Source organism: Cheilinus undulatus, linkage group 12, assembly GCF_018320785.1.
Source record: "Cheilinus undulatus linkage group 12, ASM1832078v1, whole genome shotgun sequence".
Lineage (NCBI taxonomy): Eukaryota > Metazoa > Chordata > Actinopteri > Labriformes > Labridae > Cheilinus > Cheilinus undulatus.
The window spans coordinates 6,271,052-6,290,787 of NC_054876.1; the positions used below are offsets into that span (position 1 = coordinate 6,271,052).

The window sequence follows — 19,736 nt, forward strand, 5'->3', positions numbered from 1 at the left end:
CGCCACTGGAATCAGTGTGTCCTTACCTTTAACAGAAGGACACATGAACAAGGAGCTAGTTTTCTGTGTGAGCTTTTAGTGTGTCACTTGGCTGTACCTGACTTCTTGTGTCCATTAGCTCCTGAAAATATTTACACCTGATCTGGCAAGTGTTTACTTTGCATTAACAGTGACTTCAGACAGCTCTGATACACTATCAGGAGAGTCAACACTGCCGATATCAATCAGATTAGATGAAAGACATTAATACAACACTATTACATGCTGCATTGTTTCTGTGAATCCCCAAAGCACAAAGAGGCAATCTCTGTCTTTTGCAGAAGATTCAGACCCCACTGTCAGTGAAAACTTAAGCCCAAAAAAATTGGTTTTATGAGAATCTTAAGGATTATAACTTCAGAGTCCATCACACAAATGGTGCTTGTTTTATGTTTTTTTATGTTTGTTTCTCTTGCTAAACACATGATTGTTTGATTATTCAAAAATCATTTTTAATGCAAAGCTGCCGACATCACAGTGTACCCAGCGTACACTGTTGTTCTGTTTTCTAACTTGACATGCTTCTCTCCTTTGCTGATTCTCTCATGTCTCCATCATCCATCCGTCCATCCATCCGTCTGTCTGTTGGTCCATCCCTCCATCTGGCTGCATGCAGACTTGGAGATGGAGAGTGTAATACAGGACAATGCATGGGTGGCCGACCCGCTAAACCACTACAGCATAAGTTCAGGTAGACAAACATACTCTGGTGTGCTGCACCGTAATACTCCCTAACCAAAAACTAACAACACAATCTTGTGTGATGTGTGTGCACTCTGTGACCCAGATATTTGGAGTTTGTGTTCCTGTTTCTGGGATTAAAATGAGAGTTATAGCTTCACTCTTCACTGGGGACAAAGAGTTCACTGTCTACAACCTTAAACAAACTTATCCTACAACCTCTACTTTCTGCTCAGGATCCAAGTAATGTTTAGAAACATGTAGCTGTGCAGTAGAGGTAGTAGTAGTATATGTAGCATATGTCTCATATTTCTTTTCCAGGTGAGTCTGTTTGCATGAAAGTTTTTTTCAATTCTTAAATTGGAATCCTGGAAATCTTACTTTTTCAAGTTTGAGTTAAGATGGCTTTAGGTTATTTTTATGTTTGGCACAGTTATTATGTGTTATGTGGTTGGAGCCTAATTAATGGCAGGAAGTTTGCTAGCAGTAGCTTGTGGTCAATTCATACCAGAGAGTTCTGGACCATTTGGACCAGTGATGTTAAGCTCCGTTACAGATCTGATACCACAGGGTTAGATTATTAACCAAAATTCTTTCTGATGAAACACAGAATCATCAATGTGTAACTTAATGGTATAATTCAACTTTAAATGAGTAATATAAATAAGAATAGATAATGAATTAATATAGACTGAAATGGTTATCATAGTCTGTTTACCACTAACCCTTTGCTGCCAGAGGAAAGCCTTGTTAAGCTATACTTTACCTGCAAAGATGTAGTCTCCTTTGATGTCCTTGGCTTTTTCATGGTGCTAGAATTGTCTCTCAATAAGTCATGCACTTAAAAAAAATGATATTTTCTTGATGGCCGTTGAAATCAAGTCTTTTGTGCGATGTGTGAAAGTTTTTTCACATGCAGCACTGTGTTGTGGCATCATAGCTCCTGGTATCTGTAGTGAGGCTCATTGCTTTAACGCCCATTAACTGGGATGATAAATGTTCTTATATGTTCTTTTAGAGGCAGAGATTATTTAATATTATTTAGATGCTGACAAACAATAGAGCTGTTGGCATTAAAGCATTGATCATGATTAAATAAGGTCCATTATTAGGGCATTAATTTAATCACAATGATTGCATGCTTTATTGTCCCTTTCAGCACAATTTAGTTAAACTATGCAGCGTCTCCCTGCTAACCTAACACTACAGTAGACTGTTTCATGAATCCACTGCATGGATGTATTTCACATTCGTCTGGGAAAGCTCCCGTACAAAGTGTCTGGGAACTGGGAACTCTCAAAAGTGAAATGGACAAATGTTCTGACAGTTACAGTCATGATTGGCCAGTCAGAGTGACAAGCAAAATGAGGTAGTAGACATGCACATCTCCAGTGATAACCAAGGCTGTACAAGTCAGTGCTACCTTAGTGTTCGTATGGCAAAGTATGTGGGTGGCTAAAATTGATGTTTAAGCCTATCAGACTTTCAGAAACATACTTTCTGCTTAGAAAAGCTGTCAGTGTGGCTCTTTCCTCTTTAATAAAATACAGAAATGTGGACCAGTTCAGATAAAACTGTCGCAATACTATTGCTACATCCTTGCTAACTGTCACACTGAAGGCAATCATTGCTAACGGCTCACAGTACAACTTAACTCTGCCTGTAGCTACCGCCTTGCTCTCCTCAAAAGACGCTGACTGGTCAGAACTGTCCTTGGTCTGACACAGACATCGTGGATTGGAGGGTTTCAAAATGGATTTGTCTGAGGGCTGTCTGACAAATCCATCTACTTTGCAAGGTTATCTCCCTGCAGGCACAATGATGTTAAAATAAGCCCACCACTTCACCTTCATGTCTCACATTTTACTTTGAAAATTCATAGCTCAGTGGACAAGGCAAAAGTCATCTGCACCTTTTTATCAAACATTTACTTTTTCTTTTCAATCCATAACAAGTTCTTTTTTCCCCTGGTTAAATTCATGTTCTAATCTTCAATTGAACTGAAGTTTCCTACTTTCTTTCAAATTAAAAGCAGGTCTATATCCAAACAGGAAGCCAATTACCCTTAGTTTAAGACTGTACAAAATCTAAAGTTAAACAGCAGTTTTTAATGCAACATACGGAAATTTAGAATTCAACCAAAAAGGATATTCATTTTCATTATAGTTTTAAACAGTTTGGTAGCCCTGGTCCAAACTCATAGTTAACACCCCCCTCCTCCTCGAAGAATGGGCTGTGAATGAATTAATTGTAGCATTAGAAGCTGTCAGCACAACAAGAGTGAGGTACATCCATACTGCTTGGCCTCTGTTGTTAGCTACCTTAATGTTATACGTTGGCCTGACAGAGAAATGAGAGCAGTAATGTAGCACTTGCACATGCTAACTGTTAATCTAGGATAGCAGAGAACTGAGCTGAATAGATCAGCCTCAATGATTGGCCCTATGGATTAAAACATTACCACCTGTACTCCAACTAGCTATTTCAGCCAGGAACGAACTGAAAGGCATACTAATGTCTTGACACATACAGTTTTGCACTTTGTGGTCATGTCCCTTAAGAGTTTTCACTGTAGCTTAGCAGATTTCAGGAAGTTTGTAACATCATGGAGGATAGGCTGCATTTCACAATAAAAGCTCCTAAGGCATTCTGGCTAGTTATCCAATAATGCCTCTAAAGTCTTGATTCTCAACTGGTGGGTCAGGACCTAGAAGTGGGTTGTGAAGCTATTTTCACTGGGTCCCAGACATGTGCCTAAAAATGTGGCAAAAAGTCCCTTATGTACTTTTATTTTCAAGGATACATCTCCATCTATTTATTCCATCACATTTTTGTTACTTTTCAAGTTCATAATGCACCATTTTGCATCAAAAGCATTTGGTAAGGATGGAAAAGTTTGAGACATTTGGGTCACGATTTGTCATTAAGGAGGAGGTGGTGGGTCCCGATGCTGAAAACCACTGCTTTAAAGTACAAGAGGACATGTGCTCTTGGTTTAACTTGAACTAAAACTGAATATAACAGAAGTCAAAGGCGATGTAATTATTTTTCAGTTTAATGTCCATGTTTAAAAGTAAGAACGCCTCATTATTACTTTAAAACAAACGGGGGTACACTGTGAATACTTTCTTCACAGTTGTCAGACACTCAGAAATGAAACCTGCGTCCGTCAGTTGCAAAAATAAACACTTTAATTGGTCTTTTTCTCTCTGGAAGGATTAGACTGTAGCAGTAATACGCCAGCCTGTAGCTGCTGACAAATCAATCTGCTGGAGCAATTCTTAAACTTTCAAACCTTGTCAGATAGACTCAAAATGTGTAGATAAGCTTCTATGTTTATAAATACTTGATTTCACCCAGAAGGCGCTGAATATCCTACTGCCTGGTAAGATTTATTTTATTATGAAACTGTATTTTGTTTAAGACATTGATTCTTGCAGTGTACATGTAGAAATTTTCTGTATGTGGAAGTTTTGGGATTTTAGTTCTGTTAAATTCAGCCCAACTTTTCATATACCTCTCTCCAAAGAAAATGTCCCTCCAGCTGTCTGTCTCTTTTCTCTCTGGCCCCTGAAGGTGTATGCTAATGAGTTCAGGGGTGATCCAGGTTACTACAGCACGTCTCAAAGGCGCTGAATGTACCCTGTGTCTGGACGGAGGCCAGCTGTGTTTGTGTGTGTCTGTTTGGTCGCCGCTGAAAGGCCGAGCAGGGGTGCCGTAGTGCTGGGGTCTCGACCAGCCTTGATTTATTTAATCCTTTGACAATGTGGGGGCCTGTAAACCCATCCATTGAGCACTAAGCTTTGTCCTGCAACAGTAAGAATCTCTGTCTGCCTCTCCATGGAGACTGAAAGAGCACATTCCTGCAGGGAGCTGCACAGCACTGGAAAAATATGTGTGCTCTGCACAGATCTACCACTCACCACTAACCTTTCCTAGTGAAACCATGGAAATAGTTAACATGCTCCAGTCAAATCAAGACATTAGAAGCTCAGAGTTATTAGCCTTTTGTCTGTGAATCTGTTCTGCAGTGAAACCAGAGAGCAGAGATCACTCTTCTTGACAGTTTAAATAAACTCTTTAGCTGACATGAAATAAAGAGTTGTGAGCTTTGGATAAAAAATGACCGACAGCCGTCTTTCCTCCCCAGACGCCCAAACAGACCGACCAGTTTCTGACCCAGATGTAGACCTCCCCCTCCCCTCCTCTGTTCCCCTCCTCAGTGCAGGCCTTCGTCACGTCTGGGGACCGGTGATTTGGGCAGCTGTGAGCACACATGAGCCAAGACAGCTGGTTATGTGAGGGAGACAGGAAGTGAAATAAGGAGAGAATGTGCGGGACAGAGTAAGATTTGTCCTCAGATCATTTCCTGAGTCTGTGAAACTTTATGAGATCCCTGGTGTTGCTGCAGTAATAGTCTGTCGTTGTTGTGGACCACACCTTTGTTTGGTCAAAGCTTGTGTTGTAAACTGAAGTAGAGAGATAACTCTATTGGTGAACAGACTGGGAAAAGTCTGCTAATGAATATCTGCAGTTACAATACACATAGTCAGATTGCATCATTATTGTGCTCTGTTGCATTTTTAAACAAGTTCTTTCACACTGTCATAGCAAAGCTTCAAAGCTAACAAGCATTTAAGCAGCAGGTAGGGATTCAGATTTACGATGGTGTTTATGTTTCAAACAGCATGACGTTCTGCTACTGTACATTGAACTTTGCATGCAGCTGTAAAACACACTTCCTCGTTCTTTCCACATCACCCAGTTTGAATCAGACCATTCAGATCCTTGTAAAGCAGCTGCTGCAGCTAATCCAGCACAAAGCTCCCATCCTGTTGATGCTACAGGGCATGGGGGCTACACTTCCTGCATAGGTGTTGTCATGCACATTGCAGAAAGTCCTCAGTCCTCAAAACTTGATTCTTTAAAAATTAATTTGTATAAAGCAATTTACAGTCTTTTAAAACTGTCACCAATTGAAATGGTCAGGTAATTGCAAATAATTGATAGAGAGTAGTGGAGAAAAAAGAGATATGTTTCCCTCTGACTTGTATTAACACTCAATTTATATAAGCTGTAATAGGGCTGCAGAGTGAATTGATGCTTTGTTGTTGTGACATTTTGATTTTTGCAATAAAAACATTATAAAAGTCTGAATTTATGGCAATGAATGGGAAAAAAAAATCATATAGTGATGCCCTTGCAGTGTAAGTCATGTAGCAAATGCTGCTGTTAGCTGAGGTTCTACATAATACTCCCGACTTTATGTATGAAGCTTTATATTCTTGTCACTTTGCAGCAAACTCTAACACTATGTAGCCTTGCATAGGCATCCTTGTTGATCTTCTTTAGGCTGATCTGACTGTGTGGTCTGCCACATAGATTAATCCAAAGACCTGTTGCTGTGTTTGTGTTAGGTTTAGGGAACGGGATGGGATGAAATACACTTCATTCTCTAACCTCTTAGGATACCTTATATCACTGTTGCCTTTACCTCATGAACATTATTTGACTCTTTTTCTATGTTATAATTGTATATACTTAATACAAATGCAGGAAAATCCACATTGTAATGCTTCTCTATTGAGGTTTATGAGCTGTATGTCAAACTGCATTACAGAGCTGCAAAAGATGTGATTGGCTTGTGGTGTTGGAGGGCAGGAATTAAGGATAGGTTATAAATAAGTATTATTTACCTTATATATAAGCCTTGAAAATCATCAGGGTTTTCCTCACTTACATTGATGTCAAGAAACAAAACGGTGCTGTAAAAATAAAAAGCAAGTAAAGATGGCTCTCTGCTGAAATACTTGCAGACTGCATCAAAGTTGTTTAAGATTATTGTCCAGCAGAAATAAGAGCATCATTATATAGATTATGTTGTAAATTTTGGAGCGTTAAAACTAAATTTGGATTTTCCAGGTTCAGAGTAAACTCAAAACAATCACGCAATTCTGCATGCAAAGATAAAGATGAGGGCTGTGTGTCTCTGTGCCATGGTGAAGCGATCACATGCAGAGAAGTCTGACTTCAGTCTTGTGATTCTGGACGAACAACAAATTAGTTTGACTTTATTTTGACTCATTGTGTCTGCTTAGAGAGTAAGCTAGTTAATAAGATAATGCTTTCCGGGGGCCCTCGGAGGGAAGAGGTGGTTTAAAGTCAAGAAAAGAACATCCAGTATGTTGTTTAAGGCGGACTGAATCAGGCAAAGGGTTCAGTAGGGGGTCAGTGGGTCAGACAGCAGTGGTCAAGTCTGAGGGTCTTTCCTTCTGCCTAACAGATGGACAGGAGGTGAGTTTGAAATGTGTTTGATTCTATCAACTGTTAAACTTTAACCTTTGTAGCAATTAATAGATAGGTTGATCAGGGTGGAAGAAAATCAGAATAACAGGAAGTACCTTTAATTCAGCAATTATTCAACATAGTATCTAAACTTAATTCTATTTTATACATGTCGAACTTTGTACTGCAGGCCTCCAAATAGAAATTAGCCTGATCAGAGAAGTAATTAATTGCAGATAAAGTGCTGATTAAATCTGAAAAATGTTAGCTGAGAATTAAAGCAGGGGTGCTGCTTGTTAGGATAGCTGAGTGTTCAGTGTTTTCCGCTATGTAAACCTCACTTCTGGCTGTCTCCCATTCATGCTGTGTTCAAATGCTGTTGGAAGTATGAGAATCAAGCATATGTGCAAGTCAGCAATTTTAACATTCACCGCTTAATTCTTTATGCACATTTTAGCCCCGTCTTGTAAAACTGCAGCACTAAAAAGCTCTGAGCTGATTCATCTTTTATGAATGTTTTGTTATGAAACTTATTGTGTTTTCCAGAGAAGATCTTGGCACTAAAATGCAGCAGTTCATCCCAGCATTTACAGTCTCTGACCCTAGACAAATGAATGAAGAAGAAGCTCTTTTCCAAGTTTAATAAAGTGTTGGGTCTTTACACATTTAAAACAGAGACTGCAGGCATGGCATGAAGTATTAATGCTTTAACACCATTGAAATGAGCTGCCTGTGGGAGGCCTTGGGAGATAGTTGTTTGCATAATCTGGTTCAAATTGACTAAAATAAAACCTGGAATAGCTGGAGACTTGTTTCTTTTTTACCAGGAGAACTTGAGGTTTCTATCTTTTGTGTCGTCATTGTGTACAATCCTCAGTGGAGTCATTGTGTTACTGTAAAAGAAATTATTTGCATATTTGTTTATTTATAAGGCATCAACTGGGATGCTACTTTCTTACATTACCTCTGTGCTTGTCTGGCCCTCTGGAGCGCATAACACCTGGAAAACGTGACTGGCTTACTCTCCGAGTTTAAAGATCTGACTTTGGCTTCTTTGCACTGTCCACATTGAACTCACTATAAACCACTGTAAAATCAATGTAATGGTTTCTTATGATCACATTAGATCATTAACTGTTAACTTCTTAACCTCTGATTACACCCATATCAATTGATTTTAATGTTAACATTACTGATTGATTGTATGACCAATTAACTGATAAACTTTACCCTTAAGCTTCATATTTTAAATATTTGACACACCTTGTATTTCTGATTTGTTTATTCTGAATTTTATTGTTTATATGTGCTTAACATCATAAATGAAGGCTTACCATGGAGTTATTATTGTGTACTAAATCAATGTGTGTTTCAAGGACTAAATTTATGGTCTGAACTGCATTTAACTATCACTTTGATATGCTAAATTTGATTTTGTAAAAATCAACATTGGATATCAGCAAAAATCCAATATCATGCAGTTGGCTGACATCACAGTTGCAGTAGGGGGACACTGCAGTGTCTTAATGGAAGGGACAATAAAGCATGTGATGGACCTTAAATAATCATGATTGATGCATTAATGCTGAACGCCCGCGTAAGAAGTATTTTTTTTCAGAGTTGACTCAAAGTCAAGGAATTGATAAGTGAAACATGATCTTTCCTACAAATCCTCAACCAGGCTGATTTACTTAACTCAGAAAAAGTTAGTGCATTTCATTTCACAATTCTCAGTTGAATTATGACCGTCTCATTTGTAGATATTTTCACTTGCAAGAAACGTGTGTCTTTTTGTACTCATATCTTTGATATTTGCCAGGGGGTGTTAGGTGTAAAAGACATATTAGAATTGTAATGAGATACGTTTGATAAGAAAGCGGAAAACATCGCATGTGCAAAACTGACAGTGACAGTTGTGTGACTGGGAGCAACAGCCGGTGAATCCCAATTTCCGAGCGCACGTGAAAGCAGCACGTGTGTGGTAGTAATAGTTGGAGCGGAGCTGTGTGGATACTAGCTGACGGAGCAAAGAGGAAAGTCTGCGGAGCTTCCAGTCGTTCTGTCTGAACTTTTAACTCTGCCTTTCTCTCTCGGTTGGAGGGACTTGGTTGTTATTAGTGGTTTACAGAAGTTTTGTCGCTGTTTTTAGTGTGTATTAGTCAGAAACAGTTTGAACGTTAGCTGTACTTTGTACTAAACTGTCATAAAGGCTCGAGCCAAGTCAGGCGTTATGACGTTAAGGTAAGACAAAACCGTTTGTTATCCCTCTGAAGGATGTTCAGGTGTATTTTTCTGTGTTTTCGACGGTCTGACAACAATAGGCTTTATTGTTTTGTGATTCTAGTAAACGTTAAACGTTTTATACATGTGGCTTTTGATGCTAAGTGACGATATGGAGATTCTGTACTGTGAGTGATGGAGGCGGTTTGTTCAATTGGGAAAATATTGCTCCTTCCTTATTTGACTCCTCATTTTTCCATTCTCTCTCTCGTCAGTGCATGAAAACTTAAGAATAGTTTCGCCCTTCTCAAAGTGTTTAAAAAGTCGCATTTTAACACAATGCTGTCATTAGTAATTTTAAAACGTGTCTGTGGTCAGTACAGTCAGTTCACCATTACTGGACTGTGTTTAAACGGTTTTATTGTAAAAGTAGGACTTCAAGATATTGGGGGAAAATAACTGATATTGCTGTATCTTTACCTTGAGATATATATATATATGAGATATATATTGTGATTCAAAGGCATTCAGAAAATTAGCCAGATGAATGCAGTGTGTTTTGTATACATGATTGGCAGTCATAACATTAGGAAAATGTGCAATTTGTGGTTGCCTTGTTTGATATTTTATTGTTGAAACAAAGCATTGTAGATTAACGGATATTAAAGAATGCATATTAACTCAGATTTCACATCCTAAGCAGTAACCGTTTGAATCATGTCCCTCCTAAAACCAAAATAAAACCGAAAAAGCTGACTGTTTTGTTTAACAACGAATTTGGCATTAAATTAATTTGAGGATAGCAGACAGCTTCATCTTACAGCATCAGAATCATGAAAAAGCACAGCCATTATACCTGGGTCTCTATCCCATTGATTACCAACATGGGGCCTGGATCCTTCTAGGCTGGTGCAAAAGATCTCAGAGGGCTGTGAGGCTTTGCCTGCCCCATAGTTGTCAGAATCAGCTTATCATGTTACAGGGCCTACCTATTAGGGAGGCATGATATCCGTATTGGCAGATATTAGCTTAAAAAGTGAATTATCTGTATCTGTAGGTGCTAAGATGTCTGCCAACATTTGTAACTAATATTTTGGCTATGGAAATCTGCCTATGTCTGTTGTAAATATTGGCTGCACAAACAAATAAGTTAGTGTAGTTTTTAGGCAGGACCAAGGACCTACATCAGCTGTCAGAAGTCTTTTTATTTATTCATCATTTCCTTAAAGTGTGTTTTAGCGACTGAAACTTGCTAACTTGTTCATCCAGAAGGACACAGAAATCTCTAGCAACGCTTGTAGTTTATTGAACAACTTTATTAGACCGACATGTTTCGGCTTGTGGCCTTCATCAGGGTCATCCAATGGTCATCCGATGGTCATCCAATCACCCTGATGAAGGCTACAAGCTGAAACGTGTTGGTCTAATAAAGTTGTTCTCTAAACTACAAGTGTTGCTGGAGATTTCTGTGTCCTTCAATACTTTCAGCTTTAATTTGTCCATCCTGCTTCATGTTATAAAACATGATAGTAGAAGTAGAAGTGCAGATGTTTTAGACCTTTTCTGTCCAGATTTTATCATTGTGAATTAAGATTAATGTTCATTTTTTACAACAATGTATTCATGCCTGCAGGGACTCAGCTTTTTAGATGTGAGTAAAGGAGCCTTGATGGATACAAGGTTAAAATGTACATATCTCAATATTATATCTCACTTAAATATTACATTACTCTCTAGTTGCCTTGTGAAAGAAGTACAGACCTGACACCCTGGGCCTGACTACTCCAGAGTTTATAAACTACTGCAATTGCATGATACTCTCTGGTTTAAAAAATACAAACAAGGAACTGATAAAAGTCACCATTATTATGAATATGTAAGATTAAATTTATCTTTAAACAATAGACTCTCTGTTTTATTGATTGATGATATTGAAAAGTTCTGAAACTTTAAGGAAAATTATTACTGGGGGAAAATGACTATCAACCTAGCTGAATATTCTGCAATAGGCTGATTATCTGCATTGGTGATTTATTTTACAAATAGCAGATAAAGTTAATCAGTTAGAAGTGCACTACTTTGGCCAGTTTTCACTCTCCACAGTCTCAGTCTGAATCAGTCTATATCAGTGTCAGAATGATAATTACATAAGCAAACATCTGATTGCAAGAGTTACACCTGTGTCTGAGTAATTTTACTCTGTTGTGCTGCTTCTTCAACTGAAGTGAAAAACTTAAAGCACTGTACTGGTTAATACATAGATGAATGATAGAAAGTTTGACAGTTTTCAGAGAAATAAACTCATCCTTTGTTGTTATATTAGATTTCCATCTTTACTGACTGGTAACGATGTAGCCTAGCTTTTTAATGGCAGGTTTACACTGCAACATAGTGTACATTTAAGATTTAGATCACTGAATCTCACTAAAGGCTCATCGTGTATAGTAAATGCATATCTGTTCCAGACTCTTATTGGCCAACCTCTAGAAACAACATCTGTTTCTTTAGACAGATGTGTCGGAGAGAGAGAATCCATCAAGACTGCAAAGAAACTCCTGCATACCATCTTAATAGCACAAATGTGCTCGCAACGTTGCCAACATTTCTGTACATTTCAGTCCGAATAAAGGAGTCTTTCTGCATTTTTTAGTATTTAAAAACAAAAGAGATTAACACTCAGTGCTTAACACTTCTACTTTTGGTACTGTGGTGTTGACGCAGGTATTAAAAATGTTTGATTTTAAGTAATATCATCAAAGTTCAAAACCCTACAGCACTCTGTCTAATCTCCAAACTGAGCTGACTGTCACTCATGGCTGCTTTTTAACACAGTACTCTGTTGTTTACACAATGAACACCAGTCCAGAAACACCAACAGGAGCCGTGTTATGAGGATGTGTTAATGGGTGTAAACACACGGTCCCTGTGTAATGTTCTGGTTTTCAGTTGTCTCTTACTGTTTGTTGTGTTACAGTGAGCTGTGAATGGAAGTAATTGAAGTCTTTCATTCTTCATTATCTATGAAAACACGTCTATCAGTGACTATGAATGTAGCCAGTGTGACATCAGGAGCTGTTTATGGCCCTCCATCTTTAGACTTCAGTTAAACCGTCCTGTTAGTCACCACCTAAAAGTGACCTTATTTGGATGAAAGGGTTGAGTTGTTCAGAAGTGTGGGTTTCGCAAACTCAAAGTTGTGATAGAAGTTGTCTGTCCATGACTGACTGGCTGATGAGTTAACCAGAAAACCATTGTGTTTCCTGAAAAGTCAGATAGAAGTTGACAGGGTTGTTTATACTTCTTGAAACTAAGAGAGCTTGTGAAACGTACCTTCCTCTACTCATACACTGAACAACCCTTGAATTAAACCAGCAACAAAGACATTGAAGAACTAGTCTTCTTTGTGGTGAGGAAGAACAATCCTGACTGCCCTGATGCCACAAATAAATGAGTGAGAACCACTCAGCAACATAACAAGCCATCATACAGAGCTCAATAACACTGATACCTGCTAGTAGAGCTAACAGATAGAGCAGACGATACAGCTTTCTAATTTCACACCTCAGAAATATAAAGCTAGACTTCTTGTAAGCGAAGGCAAGCCATACTAATTGTGCAATTTTTGCATGAGATCATCTTGAAATGACATTAACAACACTGAGCGTGGCTGAGAGGTCACGTTCAGTAACCATACAAATTGAAGTAACACAGAGCAGAAAACAAGACACATGAAGTAGCCTCACCCCTAATCAGGGATGTTTTGGAGTATCTTTTGGCCTACCTGTAACTCAGTGAAACTGAACAGTTAAAAATCCTTAAATGTATCCAATCCTTTCATAAATGCTTTTCTTTAAAGAGTAACCAAACCCTCTGACCCCTGTTTTTAGATGAAGACCTATGTAAATAGGTTTAGTATGGATTTAGTACAGAATTTCTACCAATCAAAGGTGTTGCTGTGACACTCTGTCTTTAAAAAAAGGTTGATATGGTACTTGCTTATTTCTTTTATGTGACTACATATCTGTGTTACCACCATTTAAACTGTCTTTTGTTGAAAAATATAAAACATAAAAAGTTTTAAAAGCCTTGTTTTTACTTGTGAGAAGTGTAAAATTTTCAAGGCACTTCAACTTGGAAGTGTTACTATCCAATCTGAGTTTTCAAGTTATGTTTATTCAATATTACTATTTTTCCTTTTTTTTTTTTTTTTTGAATGTATGCTTGTTGCATGTTATGATTAATATGACTACACACTACGTCATAGAATATAAGCTCTGAATGGGCCTGAAATCATTACATTTGGGGTTTTATGACCCAAAAAAATTTTATCAGTTAGCATTATCATTAACAGTGCATTGAATTAGAGAATTCAGCTCTGGCTATAGAACAGAGAAATCTCAGGTTTCTGACAGTTTGCCACACAAAAAAATGGAATTTCTCAGCTGAGGTCTAAAAATGTCCTTAAACAGTCTCAATTTTTGATTCTTTAAAGTGTGTAGAAACCTTGAGAGACGTTACTGTGACATTCTGGGATTATGGGTGATGTTTTTCTTTAAAACAATGTCAATAACATACAAAGTTTTGTCTTCTGATTATATGCCATTGCTTCACTCTCAGTTAGCTCATGGTAAGTCTGCCTTGAATGGCTGTGCATTGTGGCAAACAATCCTGTATAAAAACCAGCATAGACTGAGAAATGTTGTGACTGTATGATGAAGAGAGCGAGCATGTCTAATCTCCCCTCCCTTCCGGTCCATGATGTTGTGGAGGCATATTTTGAAATTCCAGGGTAGATGCACCTCAGCTGAAACTCTCTGGCTTAGTTACTTTTTAAGAAGAATTTGAAGAGTTTGAATTCCCCGCTTTGTTTCCTTCATGGGCGTATGTGTGTGTCTGTTGGGTCTGGAGGGGGTGAAGGCTCAAGTGAAAGGACTGAGCTGAGAGTATTGTGAAGCTTTACAGAGCTTCAGTCACGCCCACTGCTGGTTGTGTATTCATTGAACACTGACACAGTGTGTATCAAATATCAGCCTACAGCCTGCTGATTGGCTCTACACCTTCACAACTCTGCTTTAGAAAGCCATGGCACCTTGTTTTGTTGTTTTTCTTAAGTCTCAGTTTCCTGGAATGCTTCTTGTGGACTGATTCAAGTGAGGCTGTCTGTGTAAAGTTAAAACAGTGAAGAAGAGGATGAAGATTACTATTAAATCTGTAATTGTGCCTTCAGGAATGCTCTGCCTTTTTTCCTCCTATCCCTTGGCTTGTCATGTCCCAGCCTCTCTCTGTGCTCTCATGAGGAAAACCCTCGTCATAGTCACAGTCAGTTAGAGGCCGTAACTGAGAGCTGTCTGTGTTATTCAGCTCTGTAACCTCATTCTCTGTGTTGAGCTCTGCCCTAAGTGGAGTCTCTGTTATATATGCAAATCTAAGCTAAACAAATGTGATCTCATTTCCCTACAAAGAACATCTGGGCCCTGACCACCTCATCCTCTGTTTCATTTGTGAAAAATAGATCATACAAGTTTTGTTCTTTTGTGTTATTCAGATATCAAGATCTACTTTTTGTTTAAGATAAATTCAACTGTCATGGTTTAGTGTTTCCAACAGCTGTGTAAAACTTAGCTGTAGTTATGTGCACTGTGGCAGGTGATATCTCTTATGGTGCTGAACCAGTTAACCCTAAACTGGTCCTTGTTCTGATCAGATGTTTCAAGCCCACCTGTAACTCTATAAATACACGATCTTTTGTCATCTGAAAGAGCCACCCAAGACAAGTCTGTGTTTAGAAACCACAGGTTTAATATATCTCTACCACTCATAGAGTAAAAGCCAGAAATAGAATGCCTCCTGTGCCACTGGAAATGTCTTGGGAAGCACCTCTGATAGTTTTTGTTGTCAGTGAGGATGTCAGGATTTAAATATCATTTGAGACCAAGAACACAATGTTATGGTTGCAAGGCTTTGACTCAGACAGTAGTTTTAAGTTTTGTCTTTACCAGGAGCCAAGGAGGGTCAACTAAAAGTTCATTTCCAGTTAAATAATGGAAGAAGAAGATCTCTTCCTTTTTAAGGACTTTTAAAGACAAAAGTCAAAATATCTCCCCCTTGCAAAATTCCCAGTGTTTGTCAAAAGACAATGAGAAGTCATCAAAATTTCCCTTTAAAAGCCCCTCAGCTAAACATCAGTTTCCTCAGGATTTAGTGAACTTGTTTTGTGATGTTCACACCCTAAAATGTCTGATTTTACTGAATCTTTTTGGCAAAGGTGTAAAGCCATCCACTGTCTGAGCTGTTCATTTAATGACATCACTTTGGGTCCGTTTGCATCTCAGTGCCTTCCAGATATGCAAACAAAAATCTGCATATCAGTTGGAGGGGAAAGTTGCACTTCACATCAATATAGACCATCAGTGGAGTGCTAAGCCCAAGCTCAAAAGTCGTTCAGAAGTTTATAAAAGGCAGCACTAATGGAGGAAAAAAAAACATTTCACAGGTAAAATACATCTATACTTTTACGTGACAATCCACCGCTGACTCACATCCATTACAGTTGTTTCATTGACTCCATTCAAGGCTCTTAAAACGAAAGAAATTACACTTGAAGGAGAAAGAAAACGTCCAACAACATTCAGCAAGAATGAATAATCAAAGGAAGACATGGTGTATTAGATCCATTATTACTGATTTGCTGTAAAAAGTCTCCACTGAGACGCTCAAGTTGGAGTACGAAGCTCATAAAAGAGAGATGATCACACCAAAGCTTCATTAGATATGCTCTGCTGCTTGCTTTAAGGCAAAACGCTAGTGTGTACTGTGTAGTGTTGTTAAGATATTACAGACACAGTAAAGAGTGTGGTTTTTTCAAACATTACAGACCCAAAGGGATTGATATTTTGAATATGACATAAGTGAGTTTAACAATCTTGATGGTGATTTATGTGGGGGAAATGCATCAGTTGGTCAGGTTTAAAGGAAAGCTGTGTGTCTCGGCCATGATTGTTGGGGAGAAGGTGCAGGGATTGCTTGAATGATGAATCTTGGCAATTTTTTCAGGGGTATTTATATTGTATTCAATTTCGGGACCATCCAAGCCATGATACTTGAAGAGTAACACAACACCCAGAACATTTTTTATAGCTGAACACCTATGATTACAGTCCACATCTCAACATTTTAAGTTTAGTATTTAAATTAAACACACTGTGTTAGCTATATTCATATTACTTCCCCCTTCTGTGTTGAAATCTCGCTAGTGCAGTTGATTTTTTTCTATTGCCTTGTCTGGAGGCAGGTGATGTATGCTGTGCAAACTTTGTCCGTGACAAAGCCTAACTGAAACGACCCACTTTTTGCTCTGGTTTTGAAGTAAATTCCTTGCTGTGCCTCTCCAGGATTGTGGGTAGTCTCATTCTGTGTCCTGACATCATGAATAAAGCATGATTAAAGTGAGGTCAATATGATACAAACTTGTGTATTTTGAAGGAGAATATACCATTGCTTTATATTATGAAGTCTGGCTTGGATGGTTATGACAATGACTAATAAACAAATCTAAAAGCAATATTGACTACATGATGTGTGGACTTATCTAACCCTGACCTATGACAGTTTAAAAGCATTTTCTGAACCTCCAGGGTAGATGCACCACAGCTGAAACTCTAGTGTTTAGTTCCTCTTTAATTGTAATGCCTCTGATCCAGCTGTACTCAGCAGTGTCAGAGACACTGTCAGTGTTTTCAGAGCTGCTGGCCTCAGGCTGTCGTCTGCTCTGACACTCAGCAGATGGAGGCTCCGTCCTCTCTCCGTTTAGTGTCATGCCTGTCACTACACTCCTCTTGCTCACGTCTTACACTGTCTGCTTCGAAATAAAAGCGACGTGTCAGTGTAAGCCAGCTCAGTTGCGCAGTCAGCTCCCTTCCTCCTCTTCATGATACTGAAGGCTCTTTTTGATGCCTGAACAGTGAGTAAACAAAGCTGCCTCAGCGTTTCTCTGTGTGGGTATAGAAGGAGTCTCTCCCTCAGGGGTCAGTTGAAGCTCCAGTTTGCCCTGAAATGGAACGATGGCGCTTGTTTGAAGACGCTAGCTCAGAGGCTGGCTGTTTATTCAGGATTGATCGAGCTGCTTCATTAAAACTGTACACAATAGAGACTCAGGTCTCAAAAGTTTGTTTCTAACATGAATTATTTACTTGAAGGACTGTGGAAGTCAGAGAGCTGTATAGGCAGTTACTTTTTGGAATGAGGTGCTTGTTTGAGTTTTGTGCATTAGTTAAAACTATTCAGATTTAGTAAACATTCACAGAAAGAATGAAATATGCTGTCAGATACAGAATTCTATGATAAAAAAACACAGTAGACACCTCCAATGAGGTGCAGGATAAGACAATATTGTATAGGCCTATATTGATATAGTTTATGTTGATGCTGTGTTTCTGTTTTTTTTTGGTAGATGCCAGTCCTGCTCAGTAAATTTAGATAATTCTGATGCCTGTTTGATAACAAGACAACAAAAATTAAAGCATAAGACTCTCAATGTTGGGTTATTTATGTTTTAATCATAAAAACTTGCAGGAAAGCTTCTGCCTAAGTATCACAAATACTTTGACAACATTTGGAAAAGTTGGTGGAACTTGCAAAGAGCAACTCTCACACCTTGCCAGTTCCACCAGCCATTCCAAATGTTGCCTATATATTAGGGAGCGCTATCTTTTTTGGGTTACAAATGTGACTAAAGCCTGGTTTATGCTTTTGCGTTGAGTGTACGCTTTGCACAGTGGGGATCTGTGAAATTGTGAGCACTTCATACTTGTGGTTTGGCATATTGGCATTGCTTGCTGCCCAAATACTACTCAGCAGTGTGATTTTTATGCCAGTTTTTGCTCCTGTTGCTATATTTTTTGCTTGCTAGTGTACCAGCCGGTGGCAACTACAGTGACAACTATTATGCTAGAGTTGGAGCTGAGAAATACTGATTAGCGGTAGCAGAAAAGAGGGTAAACAACGGAGAAATGGAAAATCTGACTGCTGAATCAGCTGAGGCAAGACAGAGATGGTTTGGCCACTGAAAGAGGCCTGGATAAAAAAATACACATCTGATATCCTCAAAAGACAGCAACACTAGTTCTGTCATGTCTCTAGCTATCTATCACAAACAACTTACAAGAATACACAACATATGCCTGTATTTCCAAGAGACTGTAAACAGTGCTATAGGTGGACGAATCACTGGACTTGTGATCTATGTCTTTTAAGTGCGTGGTTACATTTTTAGGAGGTGCTTGCCAACTACACACATAGGCATCTACACAAGTTTCAGGGCTAGGTGGACAGCATAGGCTATGGCATAGCTCCAACACAGAAGCATAAAAAAGGCTTTAAGATCATGACGTTTCTGTGCTTTTGACACCAACAATCACTAAAATATAGACATTTGATCATTTTGAAACATGTTCAAGCATATAGGAGTCTCCCTTTTCTCTCTTCCTTCATCTGCCTCTCTCTTTCTCTCTATCTGCTTTTGCCTCTTTCCCCTTTAATACCAATGTTGCTTAAGTAAAAAGCTGTTATATATGAGCATGGTTCTACCTGGTGACGGAAGTTTTTCTGAACTCTGCTGAACTCATGATGGATTAATTTTTGTTCTTTATGACATAACAGAGAGTATGTCCAAACCTGTCCTCTTTGTAAAGACAGTTTTTCCATCAATTTTCTACATTGCTTATCCCGTTTGGGGTCGTCTGGTGCAGGAGCCTGTCCCTGGATTGGTCACCAGTCAGTCACAGAGCTGACATATAGAGACAGACAACCAGGGACACTCACACATTCATCTAAATTAGAGTAACCAGTTCACCCAATGAACATGTCTTTGGTGGTGGGAGGAAGCCAAAATACCTATGCATGCCCATCATGGGATGTCTTGGCCTTTTTGCCTTAGTATCAAATATGAATAGAATTTGATTTTTACTATAGTCATGTAAAAGTATGTAATTCTGGTTTAGCTACAGTCACTTTTATTGGGTATAAGTTTAAAGATAAATATGTTCTGCTGTACAGCTAAAGATATAAATATTTAATTTTTGGCCCAGACCTAAGTCTGAGTAAAGGGTCTTGTAGATTGTCTAATGGGTAGATGGTTACAGAAAGCAAAGAATAAGAAAGCAAAGATACAAAGTCTGAACTCATGTTGACTTTTACCCCATAACCCTTCCCTTGTATTGCACACTATTGCATTGTCAGACTAATGATAGACACAAAACCATAGAAAGTTAGATAAAACTTAAAGCTAGGGGCAGTCAGCTTTGAGAAACCAGCCAGTGTAAGATGAACTTTGAACATTCTAAAAGAAAATGCTGAAGCCACTACCTCAAAAGCACATGAACTTTCACTCCCTGACTAATAATGAGCGATGTGTTTAGTTTGTCCCTGCTGGAGTACTGACTTTTCCCCAAACGCCCTTTAAAGTGTCCGTTTCTTTAAGGCTGTAATGTTTTCATATCATGATCTTTATTATT

The 19,736-nt window shown here is 38.6% G+C and overlaps 1 protein-coding gene across 6 annotated transcripts in view; it reads left to right on the forward strand.

The window, feature by feature from the left end:
• The window catches only part of arhgap32b (Rho GTPase activating protein 32b), a 238,582-nt gene that overhangs the window by 181,637 nt on the left and 37,209 nt on the right, over positions 1–19,736 (forward strand). For 4 of the 6 annotated variants that reach the window (XM_041801252.1, XM_041801253.1, XM_041801254.1 and 1 more), the window contains one exon: positions 656–730. The exons of 1 other annotated variant lie outside the window; for it this stretch is intronic. In XM_041801252.1, the coding sequence (XP_041657186.1) occupies positions 656–730 (75 nt within the window). Of the gene's footprint in view, positions 1–655; positions 731–9,048; positions 9,247–19,736 lie in introns of those variants that run through there. One more of the 6 variants, XM_041801258.1, reaches the window with a different exon arrangement.